At 33.3% G+C, this 15,253-nt stretch overlaps 1 protein-coding gene across 1 annotated transcript in view; it reads left to right on the plus strand.

Annotated features, from left to right (window-relative positions):
• LOC145672929 (very long chain fatty acid elongase AAEL008004-like) overlaps positions 1-14,884 on the plus strand; it is a 40,829-nt gene extending 25,945 nt beyond the window's left edge. Inside the window, exon 8 of the mRNA XM_081742148.1 lies at positions 9,691-14,884. Within this exon, the coding sequence (XP_081598274.1) occupies positions 9,691-9,852 (162 nt within the window). The 3' untranslated portion in view covers positions 9,853-14,884. The remainder of the gene's footprint in view (positions 1-9,690) is intronic.
• The last annotated feature ends 369 nt before the right edge of the window (positions 14,885-15,253 follow it).

Here is a 15,253-nt window from a genome sequence, read left to right on the forward strand (position 1 = left end):
AATTTTACGTTATACTGAATGACTACAAAGGACATTGTAATGTCACTTTTAAAATGTACTAACTTTTTTTGTATGCCTAAGGAAATAATATCAGATGTTTCGGATACTTTATTAGATATCCATTATCAAGGATATCCAATATTTCAGATACTTTATCGGGTATCTGTTATTAAGGATATAAATATTTTGGATACTTTATCGGATATCCATTATCAAGGATATCCAATATTTCAGATACTTTATCGGGTATCCATTATCAAGGATATCCAATATTTCGGATACTTTACCGGGTATTTATTATCAAGGATATCCAATATTCCCTATACTTTATCGGATATCCAATATTTCAGATACTTTATCGAGTATCCATTATCAAGGAATATAAAGGCTTAAAATATATACAACAACAGGATTACTTCAATGGCATCACCGACAAGAAAGTCTGTCTACGAATACAATTGGATATATTAATTGTTTTGAGTCATTCTTCACTGATTTTAATTTCCCGCAGAGAGAATGATTGGGAAACCTCAGAGAAAATATATGTGATATGACCCTAAAATTGAACATCTTTTAACGAAAAATATCGTGGGTTGTGAATTCACATCTTTATTCTTGGTAGATTTTAACCCTAAGCTCTGGGGATATTTTCAATGCCATAAAGAAAATATGCCTTAAGTTTCGTCATAACTGAAGCGAGCTTTAGCGCAGCTTCTACTATTCGACCCGATTGGCGTTTGTTTCTTCTGTCTGTCTGTCTAGTTCAGGATAACTCTCGTAAAACTTATCCGATTTTAATGAAACTTTGCACGTGCCTTACTTTTAGTTGCAAAATTCACTGTTGTTTAGGGTCGCAATCCATCAAATATAAGGGAGTAAAATTAATCCCATTGCTGCAAGTTTACACACACACACACATATATACATGAAAAATAATTTCGAATTATGACAAAACTTAGTGAATATTTTTTATGGCATTGTTAATATCTCCCCAACTTGAAGTTAAAATCTGCCCAAAATGGAAGTGTTAATTAACCCCTCCCCCTTCGGCTTTCAGAAATACGTCTCACGGTAATTTCCAATTTAAATTGTTCGTTTCTTTTGCGTAATACGCCATATTTTCTTTACAGCTTCCCAACCATCTACTCTAGAGGGCGTTAAAATTAGTGTGGATTTTCTTTTAGGTAAACGATGATTTTTGTAAAATTAATTCGGACTCCATACAATATACATTTCCTTTTACTTTTCTCGGTAATTCCTTTTGCTTGGAATTAAAATAAGTTAAGAATGAGCGGTGAATGTAGTCTTCTGATGTGATATGGGTTACCAAATCCTCAATTGAAAGTTATGATTCACGATAATTTTCGTAAAAATAAATAAATAAAAATAAAAATCTCAACAGTACGTGTGTTAATATATTCTAGATAGTTTTTCTCTTGGTGCTTGCGCAAATAATTGCTTATATTACAGGTGTGTTTCAAAACAACACCGAGAACGTTTGGGAGGTGATTCCTGACACAAAGATAAGAGGAAAAGTATAGACTAACCTGGGAGTACAAATGCTTCCTTTCGGAGTTATAGGCCAACGAAAACAAAACAAAACAAAACAAAACAAAACAAAACAAAACAAAAAAAAAAAAACTTTAAAGGTCCATAGCTCTAATATTATGAGGCCTACCGCAGTCGGGTCAAGACTTCACTTAGGAACTAGTACGTGTCCTATCCAAATATCCATGTTTCAGAATCCTAAGGTACTTCCGGAACAATTTTTATAGAGGTAGTTGGTGAGTACTTCATATTATATGCCCATAGCCAAACTGCCTCTATAAAGATTGTTGCGTGAGTACCTTAGGATTCTGAAACATGTATTTTTGGATAGCACAATAAAAATAGTTCCTTAGTGAAGTCTTGATCCTACCACGGTAGATCCCTTAGTTTTGAAGCTATGGATCTTAAAACTTATTTTTTTTCATGTTTTCGGCAGCCTATAACTCCGAAAGGAAGCATTTGTGCACTCAGATTGGTCAATATTTTTTGTCTTATCTTGGCGTCAGGAGTCACTTCCCAAACGTTGTTGGTGCTGTTTTGAAACAACCTGTATATGCCGAATATGGCTGCAGATTCATATGTTCCCTGATTTTAAATAAATATTTTCAGTGATTTTTTTTAAAAGAAAGAAATCGATTTTGTATAGTGCATGCCAGGTATTTTGTTGTAATTTATAGATATACTCATGTAGTTTGGAATTAGTGGGAGGGTGGATCACTCGCGTCAAGAATGTATTACATCGCTAGTTTAAAAGAAATTTAAAAAAACATGTTTTTTATGGGAAAATTGTCTTGCATGTACATGTGTAAACTTACAACATGGAATGGATTTTGTCCCTTTTACCCGAATTGTACTTGATGAATCGCAACCTCAAATAACAGGGTTGTTTCTGAAAGTGAAAGGAAAGCATATACCAAGTTTTATCAAAATCAGTTAAGTTTTACGAGAGTTATCATGGACCAAACAAATAGACAAATGCCAATCGAGTCGAATAGTAGAAGCTTTGCTAACGGTCGCTTGAATAAATTTCAAATTTTATTCTTCCTTAATCTCAATTGAGGAAATGAAGATTAGAAGTCGTAACTCAGCAGGTAGATTGACTATATCACTAAGTTTGTTATAAAGTCACAAAGCATAGTAAACAGTAATGGCAGATGCACGAAGCCGACCAAATCAGAAAGCTCATTGTACTATTCGTTTACATCGAAACTAAATTTAACTTTTGGGGCCGCGGTGGCTCAGTGATAGAGCATTCACCTCTGGTGCTTGGGGTCCCGGGTTCGATCCCAGCCCCCGCCAAGTGAACTTTGTGGTGGGTTTTCTCGGGGTTCTCCCGTTTCCTCATACTTTCTTCATTTCTCATCATCGTCGTCTCTTTTAGCCTAGCCGGCATAACCGTGGGACGTAAAACTCAAAGATTTCATTTCATTTTTTAAATTTAACTTTTATACAATTACTGGATTGTTGTCATGCGACAGCCGCAACAAGGAAAAGAACATAAATGTAGCATTTGGTTACATTAAAAACATAATTCTTGCAAATCACTAACAAGAACTAAGCACAACACATAAGACAAAATGGCTTGGATAAATAATTTGAGTAATTAAATATTTATTTGAGTAATTTGATATTTATGCCCGTTAATATGGTATTTTGACCAGTTGACCCATAGAATGTATAGCGAAAACTATAGACTTCCTAACCGCGCCCGGATATCAGACAAGATTAATGTTAATAAAATGAGGATGAAAAACAAAACTTCAGAGTGAAAAGGAACTCAATTGCATGTGGAAAATCTTATTTAGACTGATACTCGAAATCAACACAGTACTGTCTCTTTCCAGTGAGTTCATGCCTTTGTATTTTTGTTTGTTTTGTCTTGTGTCCTCTTGCGAGGATAATAATAATTACAAGTCGCGGCTTAAATAAGCCCAGTCGACTATATCGCGAAATATTGCCAAAAGTGAAAATTGATTTTACAAAATGGCCCGTCCAAGATGGACGAAAGGTCGGTTAAAATCAGATTTATTTTTCACTATTTTTGTTATATTTCAGAGAAAAAAGTGGCACCAAGCATATTTAAAATGTATTTGATATTATTAAGATTGTATTAAACTAAACTTTGTCTAAAATAAAAATAATCTAAAGTTAAAATTGTAATAAAAAATTAAAGCAAAGCTCTTTTATACTTATCTACTTGGACACCATCTTTTTGTTTTTTCTTTGTATTTTCATGATAGTTTTTACATTTTATCATAACCAAGGCACCACAAGTGAGTCGAAAATAAGATATTTATAAATTTTTATAGGAGTCAGAATGAATAGTCAGTAGTATGCTTAAAATTACAATAATCTATATAAAAAATAAAAATGAAGAATAAAAATGAAATCTTTAAGTTTTACGACCCATGGTTACAGCGGCTAAGCTGAAGGAGACGGTGATGATGAGAAATAAATGAAAATGGTGGAATGAAGAATGTGGAAAGAAACGGAAGAACCCCGAGGAAACCCACGCACGTGGTGTTTGTTCACTACAAAGTTCACTTGGTGCGGGCTGGATCGAACCAAGGATCTTATGCGCTAGAGGTAAATGCTCTACCACTAAGCCATTGCAGCTCCTATAAAAATTAATATTAACACGTTTTTATATGGTAATACGTTAAAGTTAGCATTTCTACGCTCATTTTATGTAATGTAAGTATAAGGTAGTTTGTCTTATTGTAAGGAATACTGTATTTCGTTTACGAAAGTTTTTCAAACTTCCTTTGACTGTTTCTACACGGTTTGTGGTAGTCTCCAATAAATTTCGAGAAAGCTGATAGGCATTATTATCTGGAGAATTATTGTGTAATGAAAAAGTAAATTCAGGCGCATAGCAAGCAGTATGTGAGTGTATTCAAATCTAAATCGGTATGACAGAACGGAACACGGAAACTAAGGTAAAGGGAACATGTCAAGGACACTAAAGGTAATGAGAAAGCACATTAAGAATTATCAAAACACTTCAGTGACTGCAAATATTCGTTTAAAAGAGTGAACTTATTGCATAAAACATTGCTATCAGGATACGAATCGTATTTTATCAGAAGGAAGTAGCCAAAATTGGGTTTAGACAAAGGCAACCTAGATAGACGACGGGACTTCATAATTAAGAGCGTAGACTGCAGTTAACAAAATATTACCCAAATATAATTAGGACCGAGATATCCGAAATAAATCAGTAACTAACTTTAATCACATTTTTTTCTAATAAAGGAATGGCAATATTGCGGGCATAAACATTGATGTCACTTAGTATAAACAAGTGTGGACTTGGTTGCAATAGTGGTCTAATCAATCTAGGTCCACAACATACGAGATGCGTTCGAAAGGAAACCGAACTTTTGAAATAGCGTGCCAATCAGCAGAGGGAGCGCGCTGAAGCTACTGAGATAAAAGAGATGTTGGAGGAAAATTAATTTGGATTCCGGAAAGGAAAAAGGCACCAGAAATGCTATTGAGTTGATGAGGATTATATTAGAATGAGTTCTTGATGTAAGGGAAGAGTTGTGTGTGTGTGTGTGTGTGTGTGCTTCATCGATTGGCAAAGAGCTTTCGATTAGGTCAATTGCACTAAACTTCTGAAAATACTTAAAGAAATCGGGGTCAACTAGAGACACTGACGACTTTTTCGCAACCTGTACATAGAACAACGAGTGAAGTTGCGTTCGAATCAAGGAGAAATCAATAATGTGAAGATTGGAAGAAGAGTCAGACAAGGATTTGGTATGTCACCCCAATTAGTCAACATTCACAATGAATATTTAATGACGGAAGCATTAATGGAAATTGGAGGCTTCAAGATTGGACGAGAGATCGTCAACAGGGTCAGGTATGCAGGTGATACAGTTTGACATTCACTCTTAACTAGCAGGCTTAACATTGGACTAAGGAACAAACTGATCAAGCGCTATATATGGAGTATTGGATTGCATGGTTCAAAGACTTGGACATTACGGAAGACAGATAAGAAATATTTAGAGAACTTCGAAATGTGGTGTTGGAGGAAGATTTGATTTTCAGATTAGCGTCCCTTCCAGCAGCGAGTCTAATGTATATGAGATCTGAACCTATAGCGTAACGTGGAATCCGAACCACATGAGCTCCCGCCGGGAATCGAATCCGCAAAAGGTGCGTACGGTAACCACGGGGCAGTTCTGGAGGAAGATAGAGAAGATAAAATTGAGTTAAAGACAAATGAAAATGTTTTAAAACGGGTAGGCGAGAAGACGATGCTTGTAACCAGCACCCTTGGTAGGAAGTACAATTGGATTGGACACATCTTGCGAAGAAATGATCTTCTTCATATCGCCATAGAGGGAAAGATGGAAGGAAACTGAGGAATAGGAAGAAGAAGAACACAACTGATTGATTATTTGAAAAATAGAAGAAAATATACAGTTAAAAGAGGAAGCTGAAAATCGAGAAACTTGCAAGAAACATTTCGAGGCCCGAACCTATTAGTATCATTAGTCTAATTAAAAACTTATTAGTCTCAGAACCAGGACGCCAACAGACAGAATACTTAATATTATTATTAACATTATTGTCAGAAATTTGTTACATTTATACAATTCGAATTTAAATAGACATACTGGAACAGAGACTTCACCGTTATTATAACATGGATAGGGGGCAGTAATGTTAGTATTTAACTGCGAAAAGTTACTTAGCCTAGTTATGCACCCTGAAATCCTGACGATACTGCGGAACAGAACAAGAAAACTTTGAATATTCGTAGAGTTTCAGTCCTTTGATTTTCAATTTGGTGACTAACATACTGACATAGTAGCAGAAGACCGGTTAACGGCAGGCTAATGGAACGAATTCCTGCCAATTTAGCGTCCAAAATTTCGTGTATTATTTAAAAGTTACATATTTGGATATTAATGTATTTACTTCCTTACTTTTATCCCAAAGCTCGTATCACTGTTATAATCCTTAGCGTCATGTTATACATCCTTACGATGTATAAATATACACGATGTTCGAGAAGTCTGTATCCATTTCTGGGAAGGAGCACTTGAATTCAAATTAAGTTTTTATAATATCAAAGAAGACAGAGAAATTACAGCAGTTTGAAATGACCCGCCTCCTTATCCAAACAAAGTTGGCATCCCTCTGCTATGCACCTGCATACACGCTACAACATTGCTGGGGTAATTGTACGTACAGATGCTGAAATGCGACATCTTTATATAGTATCTCATCAAGAATCAGGTGTACAAGGTGAAGATTAGGAATTTTAGCTCATCTGCATGAACGTATTTTGGCATTAGTACATACAATGACCCCGTTGACTTACGGTGTCCTCTTTGATATTATAAACACTCCATTTGAATTCAAGTGCTCCTTCCCAGAAATGGTCAGGGACTTCCCAGGCACCCTGTATATAGTGCATATGTTCTTTATGTATCATATGATGTTATATTAATATGTTACATGTCATTAGTTTTAAAGTTTATACATTAATAATATGCTACGAGTCTTCCTGAGATGTTGATAATTAATAAAATACAGGGTTAGCATAAATGATTAATTTGTTTTGAAAGGGCTATATTTTCAAAAGTATTACACATATACGTATGAAAGATATATGGAAAGAATCACAAACTCACCAAGTTTGTCTTGTGTATTTCACGTGGCAGCACGACTCCATTGTTTTTCTGATCGGGTGTGGCAGTGTGGCAGTATAAGGTTAGTACCTGTCGAAAATGGAGGGAAAGCAAGAAAAAAAAAGTATCGTCTGGACGTATGTCGTATCACCAAAGGGGTACACATTGAACATTTGTAGAGGGTGTATAAATTTGGTGAGTTTTGTGTTGTTGTTTTTTTTCGTATGTCTTTCATGCGTATACTTTTGAAAATATAACCTTTTCAATTGAATGAATCATGTATGCTAATCCTGTAGATTGAATGATTTGAAATGACTGCTAATAATAGAAATGGAGAATTTTTCTAGTCTTGACTCGTCCTCCAATCTATATTACTTATCTTTCCTGCCCTTATGCAACATCTTCGCTGGCCCTACTTCATGTAACATCCTCACTTCCTTACCTTTAAATAATATTAACTCTTTCACTGACTCTTATCTTCAAATAGTGAGAAGAGTACATACAATATTTAAACTCTTAATAGAATAGAATAGGGGAAGGCGTTGTACCTTTGAACACCTGTGCTTTTCTCGAATTCAGAGCTATCTAGGTGCAGTGATTAAAATTCGTTTGAAAGATTAAATGAAAAAAAGCACTACAAACGCGTTTGGCTGTTGTTTACTGAGTGTTGTGTCAAGTAATGTTCCTTTTAATTTTTTCTCCCCCAAAACGAAGATTTTTTCTAGTTAACTTTTGAGTTTTGTGCTCTTCGGTTTTCGCAACTTGTGATATTTATTTGTCCAAACTTGGGGTAGTATCATTGGTGAATACAGTAATATTTTTAGTTTTAACTTCTGTTCAATATTTAAGCTAGTGGAGAACTTTTTTTCGTATTAGTGACCCTCTTGTACCTATGAACAATAATGCATCGTGTACCTTTGAACGATAAATAATACTGTTTAAAGCTACACAATGTAAGTAGTTAAAACAATTGATTTATTTTATATAGGTTAGGTTAGGATATAAAGTTATTAATTATAATTTTAAGTAGTATCTATATATTCGCTTATTATATAACATAATGTTAAGAGTTGTAAATGCTCAACTTTATTGTTCACAAGTTTTTGTTAGAACTTCTCTTCAATTTTTAATTTAATTGATAAAATTTTCATTCTGGGGAGCTTTTTATAGCTAAACCTTTTACTGCAATTTATAACTGTTAATATTTGTGGTTTCTTTCTATATTATTGCCGCAGAAGCATTGTAATTATCACTGTTCAAAGGCACACGACCATAATGTACCTGTGAACAAAACGGATTTGTTCTTATTTTATCTTATAAAAGCTATTGTAATTATGTAACTCGTTTAAAAATCATCCTATCTGATAGCAAAGAGATGACACTTCAAATGTACGACAAAAATTGGAGGAAAAGTGCTGAATATTAGAACCAAAATTTCGAAGACTCTAAGAGTGTTCATAGGTACAACGCCTTCCCTAGAATATTTTATTGCCATTAACCTTTACAAGCTGTAGATAACATCCGATTAAAATATCTATAGTTAAGATATTACACAGCTTGGTTCCTACAATTAATAATGAAAGTGAATGATTGTCAAATTAAATTTTTTGTGTTCTCCCACCGGGAATCGAACCAAAGGCACACGCGCTAGCCACTAGACTAGCGAGAAGGATTAATAATCTCTTGTTTACCTCATTGCTCCATGATACTAATCGTATTTACACTACTGTTGATTGCTAAGTTTATATGTTTGTGGCAAATTATTTTGACAATGATATTTCGAAAATCTCAAGCTCTAGAAATATCGTTTTCAAACTTTGTGTAGATTGTTCAATTCTAATTAAATATTTAAAAAATGACCGTTTAAAAAAAGGGTAATTTTAGGGGTACCTGAAAGTATTGAAATTTTAAAAAGTAAAGCATCATATCCTATGAGTTATACATTCCAATACCACATATTTTTATGCAGGGGTTGTATATCTTTCGAGCGTTTGTTTCATGGCCAAATGATAATAAAAAACAAAGGGTAACCATTTCTCCAGTCTAAGATAGATATTGTTTGGAGTATTTTGCCCAATGAATACCATATATCACTAACATTATAATTAGTGTAATGTATTTTCTTATTACATACTACATGCAAGAAGAAAGAAAATACTAATCATACATGAATTAGAAACTCCAACCGGAAGTGGGCTCAAAATCTTGCAAATGGTGCGAGATATTGAAAGAAAAATAATCGAAAAAATCTCCCCTTTATGACACCCTTTGCCGATTTTTATCAAGACGTCTTCCACTTGTGTCTGGGAAGGGACATATACAGATGATGTGAGGAATGACAAGAAGATGCATGCTCATATATAACTGATGTGCTGTGTAGAGAGCGCAGTTTCAGCTAGTTCTTAATTAAAAACTGAATAACAAAATCCGTGAAACAAAATAGATAATAACATCAATTTATTTATTTATTTTTTATTTTTTGTTTCAGATCCAATTTGTAATAATGGTGGCATATATTACTGTTCTTGTGGTAAACGATTGCAACTTCCCTAAACCTTTAGCAGTGTTTTATTTGGCAAATCTTATACTTTTCTTATATTTGTTTGGTGACTTTTACGTTAAATCATACAAAAAGAAGAAAGAAGCATAATTTATTTTAGTTTTTGTTTTGTTGGTTTATTTTTTTCATCAGGAGAATTTCTTTTATATGAAATAGAAACTAATATGACATTTTATACGAATGTGCATATGTTTTAACAATCGAATTCGTTTTTATTCATGCTTACATATTTTTTTAGTTCTACTACATAGTAACATTTGTAAACATTTTTTGTCATCACAGGTACTTAAAGCAATTCCATTGCATAAAGTTGGTATACGCAACTGATCTCATATAGTATAGAGTGTTTCAAAAAGAATTATCTGATCTTAAAAGTCCATATGTATTGATAAAAAAACATACTACAAATATGAGATAAATTGCAAAATACTCACAACTTTTTCAAGTGTTAGCTATGCTATTACAAATGCTCTGTGTATCCACCAGCAGCAGTACGAACAACATCTAGAGGATAGCTAAAATCGCCATAAACTTTACACAATGTATCTGCGTTTACTTTGCACAAGCATCCTGTCTCTTCAAATTGGAGATATCAACGACGAATGTTTTTAGATGCAGGCGGATCAATGCTAAAACGCCAACGAAAAGCAAGCTGGACCGAAATCACTGAGCCAGTCTTTGCAAACTGCAGTACACAAAACGCCTTCTGTTGAGCAGACGCCATCGTACTTCTGACTGAATGCAAGCTGAGAAGACACATTGACTGACATCTAACGGCGATTTTCTGAAACTCTAGGCCACGCTCATTCAAACAACGCTTATTTCCTAGCCGGCACGTCTCATATTCCGTAATTATTACCTTCCAAAATCAGGTCATTCTTTTTGAAACACGGTGTATAAAAAAATTCATATAATTGTTAGAATGATATGTAAACAAATTAAAGTTGTAGAGTGAAACACCGTTTTTGCTGGATATTTTGTGAAAAAATGTTGATTGAGTTTTTAAAAAAGAGGAATCGTGTCCAAAATTGTTGTATTACACGGAACGTACTCTTTTTTGAATGTTTTAGGTTTATTGGTGGTTTAAATTTATAGTTACGAAAAGGTAATCTATTTCGAAACTTGATCATAATTATTTTTTCATAACATTCAGTAGAGCTTATCGATTCAGCAGACAAGGATCTAGTTTCTCTTGATTAACGGAAAAAAAAAATCAGCCTCTGCCATTTGCCATTTAATAAGGGATTCAGTGTGACTGCTGCCTGTTTATTACGTCTACACGGAAAGGCCCTCGACACTTAGTGGGGGGAAAATCTTAAGGTGTTGCATCTGATAGTTTTGCCAAATATTGCACAGATGCGCTTGGAAATAATTAGTAATATTACCGTTTTTAACTTAGAATTATGTTTCACCTTAAATTACTTCAAGAGAAACATTTGTAACACCGTTGCGCATGGCTCTGTTCTATTTACCCTAAATTTTTGGCAAATAGAACACATTTTAATAATTATTACAGTCAACAGAAGTACAAAGTGATATAAAAGTCAGTAACATTATGAATTTACTGTAAATAAATGTACATTACAATTTGAAGCCTTGAAAAACATTACTTCTTATATGAAGATACAGGGAAAGAAAAATAGTTGAATAAAACCAATTCAGGAAAAATCCAAGTCTTACATACTGCTTTATCAGCTTTCTCACCTCCTACCTTCAACCATTCCTACTGACTCTTATGAATGTCTATTTAATGACTGTTTGACTTAGCAAAGTGAAGTATGATGTTTCGATACTGTAACAATATCTTCTTCAGATTCAAGAATACTTCTTTTATTCTTTTATGTTCGAAGAAGGTACTGTTATAATGTGGAAACGTTATGCAGGGCGTTCCTAAATGAATATCGGGGTTATAATTAAATGTATCTTTTGTTAATACACAAAACAGAAATGAAACATATCTTAAAAGGAACGTAACTCAAACCGTTTTTTGTTACAAGTTGCAAGTATTGAAAATGGGGTCCTCTTGTGATAAGATCACACCACTAAGAAAAATCATCCTCTTCTATGTCCAGTATTTTTTCACAGAAGTTGGCACGGGCCACATTGGTCAAGGTTTAGGACCTATAACAGTTGCAGACGGCACAGCGTCAGTTGCAGTTTCTTTCGTAACACCCTCCAAACAGTTGTGGTAGGTATTGCTAGTTCTTAACTCATCCACCTTACAGATTTCCTGTGACTCTGAACGAAACTTGCTCTGACTTGTTCCAGAGGTTTTTACCTTGCATAGGTATCAGATGTTCTTTTCTAATCTGGAATCACTTCCATACCCGAGCCAAAAAGCGCGCTGCATTCCAATTGCTGAATTGTACCTTTTGAATTCCAAGACACAAGAGGCTTTACGCTTAGAAGTCGTCGCTATCTTTAAAACTAGCGCCGTGCTACGGTGAAATTACAAACTAAAGCTTAAAAAGTAGGAAAAAATTACTATTTCAGTTACCCTTTCATTTAAGGTATGATTCATTTCTGTTTTGTGTATGGAAGAGAAGATATACTTAATTAAAACCCAATAATCATTTAGAAATACTCTGTACTGTATCTTTTCTTGTTTGTTTGCTAAAATGTGTACATTTTCCTTACAATTAATATCAATTAATTATGAAATTCTAGATCAATTGTCGTTTGCTGGAAAAGTACTGGCGCCTTTATTTCAAAGAAAGGTAGATGCTATTTCTTTTAGGGGCCGCGGTAAATCAGTGGTAGGGCGTTCACTTCTGGTGCATTTGATCCCTGGTTCGATCCCAGCTCGTGCTAAGTGAACTTTGTGGTGGACAAACATCGTGTGCTTGGGCTTCCTCAGGGTTCTCCCGTTTCCTCCCATTTTCTTCATTTCACTATTTCCTTCATTTCTCATCATCACCGTCTCCTTTAGCCTAGCCGGCATAAGTATGGGACGGAAAAATTTCATTTTTGCTATTTCTTTTCTTGTACTTTTCATGTGATATCTGATTATTGTAAATAGTGTTAGAACTGAACAAAGAAAAATCTACGTACAACTGTATACTGTAAATGTTATATATAATCGCTTAAAAGGTGACAAAAGGTGATGATGTACTTTTTCCCGCCAGTTGTACAGACATGTTAATGTATCTGATAGTAGAATACAACATACTTTTTTTAAAAATCGTATTTACGACATTTATGTCAGTTGTGCTAAAGGTAGTAATTCATAAAACTCTACTGAACTTCATTAATTCTGTTAATAAATTTGGAAGTTAAAAAGAAAAGAATGCTGAAATCTTAAATTATGATATTTGTTTAGAAAAAAAAAAATATTTATTAAGTTGTTTCTGAAGTTAAAAATACTAAAAATTGTCTTTGGTATTCAATATTTATTAAAGATACTGATAAATAAGACGAACATTTGATTTGTTTAACTTGATATTTCTCTGAAATGTAGCTGCAATTCAAATGTAGCTAAGTTCTTAGAAAACTAAGTAAGGTATGTGTGTAAAAACTATTTGTGCAAAGAAAATCAATACCAACTGTACTATTTGAGCAATCCTACGAACATAAGATCCTTGATTATGTTTACGTAAATAAGTTAAACGTTCTTGCACATTAGAAACAGGCATTTAACGTTGATTAGCAAATGTTCTTGCACGTTAGTACATGAAGTGTTGTGGTTCGCAGATGTGTTGCACATTCACCTGAGTAATGCATCATCAGCGCTTCAACCTACAGAATCATTATTTCTAGCCTTTAAGATCAGAGTCCGCCATATTTTTAATTAACCTATTCTCTTATGATGCTGGATCAACACACACACACACACACACATACGAATCTGTGTCCTTATCGGGAGACGAACATGGAACCATTGTGCATTAAACTATCAACAAACTTTCGATTTCCAGATTTTTGTCAACAAGCTTATTTTGCTTTGCAAAATCTCAAATTAGCTACTTTGTTGTTAACTCATTAATTAATTCATTATAATTAAATTAAGTGTAAACCTTAAACCTTGCTCCTTCCGTCAACTTCTCCTTAAGAGCCTGACATACTAAAAATAACACAAAATTTACCAATTTTTCTTTTGTTTGTCTATTCATAAGTGAAAGAATAATGAAATGCAATTTATCACAATCATAGATAATGTTATTCTACAACATAAAATATGAACCTGAAGAATTTTTAGTCTTGCCATCCATAGAAATTACAGTGTTGCCAGAATAACATTTCCCCCAAAATCTTAGTAGAGGAACGAACTTAACTGTACTTGATTAAGTATCATCTTGTTTTGGAATCCTGTGAACTACTTTTTAAATAACATTATTATTTAGCTTTAATAATTGTATGTTAAAACTATTTTGTTTATTACAAAGTAAACACAACTATTATTTAAAAAGTAGTTCACAGGATGCTAAAACAACATAATACGTAATCAAATGTAGTTGAGTTCGTTCTTCTAGTCGCTGCCTTAACTTAGATTTTTGAGGGAAATTGTTATTCTGGCAACACTGTAATTTCTATGGATAGCAACAGTGAAAATTCTTCAAGATCATATTTTATGTTGTAGAATAACATTATCTATGATTATGGTAAGTTGCATTTCATTATCTCCTTTCACTTATGAAAAACAAGCAAAAGAAAAATGGTAAATTTTGTATTACTTTTAGTATATTAGGCTCTTAATGTGTCGTCTCTACAATTTTTTTTATACTGTTTCACACTATAATGTATTATTTATTATGTAAGGACGTTAAAAACCTTTGTTACGTTTTGTAAATACAACTTTTCCTAATACTACAATTGTAATGAAAACTGCTAGAAGTAATAATAAATATATATTAAAAACCAGGTGCAGTTCATTACAGTAAATACTAGTTTGGTTTATGTAATTCAATATCATATTAGAGTTACTACCTCATTGTGTTATTTAGTTAAATTCGAATGGAAAATAATTCTTGCAATGAAACAATGCATTAACTCCTAAATATGTAATAAGTAAAATCTCCATATTGAATAATAAAAAAAAAAAGTTTAAACACAATATTAATATTGAAGTGTTTTATTTTGTATGAAATATGTAAAAAATTAATTAATAAAATAAAGTGTAATATTATCCAACTTGCACATGTTATGTAATTATTTAAATTTGTAAGATCTCTTTTCGAAACCCATTTTTTATTATTGTAATTACTGAATCTAAAACATAAATTTTCTATTCCATGAAAATTTTTACAAATATTATGAATTTCACATATTATTATTGTTATTTGTGATATATTTTGCTAGCTGTTTTCGTAAAGACTAAGCCCCTGTTTTGAGCATATGAGCGTGATGTGTATACAACGAATTTCGAGATGTGGACAAAAGACGTTAAGATGCCGAGGCACAGTTAACATCACATTTTTATCTCTGTCTTTTTATGATGAAGTATGTAGGATCCTTTTCTTTTTTTGGATAAAAAGACCCAATATATTTCAGGCAA

The sequence above is a fragment of the Thermobia domestica genome, chromosome 16 (genome assembly GCF_964235325.1).
Source record: "Thermobia domestica chromosome 16, izTheDome1.hap1.1, whole genome shotgun sequence".
NCBI classification, from domain to species: Eukaryota; Metazoa; Arthropoda; class Insecta; order Zygentoma; family Lepismatidae; genus Thermobia; species Thermobia domestica.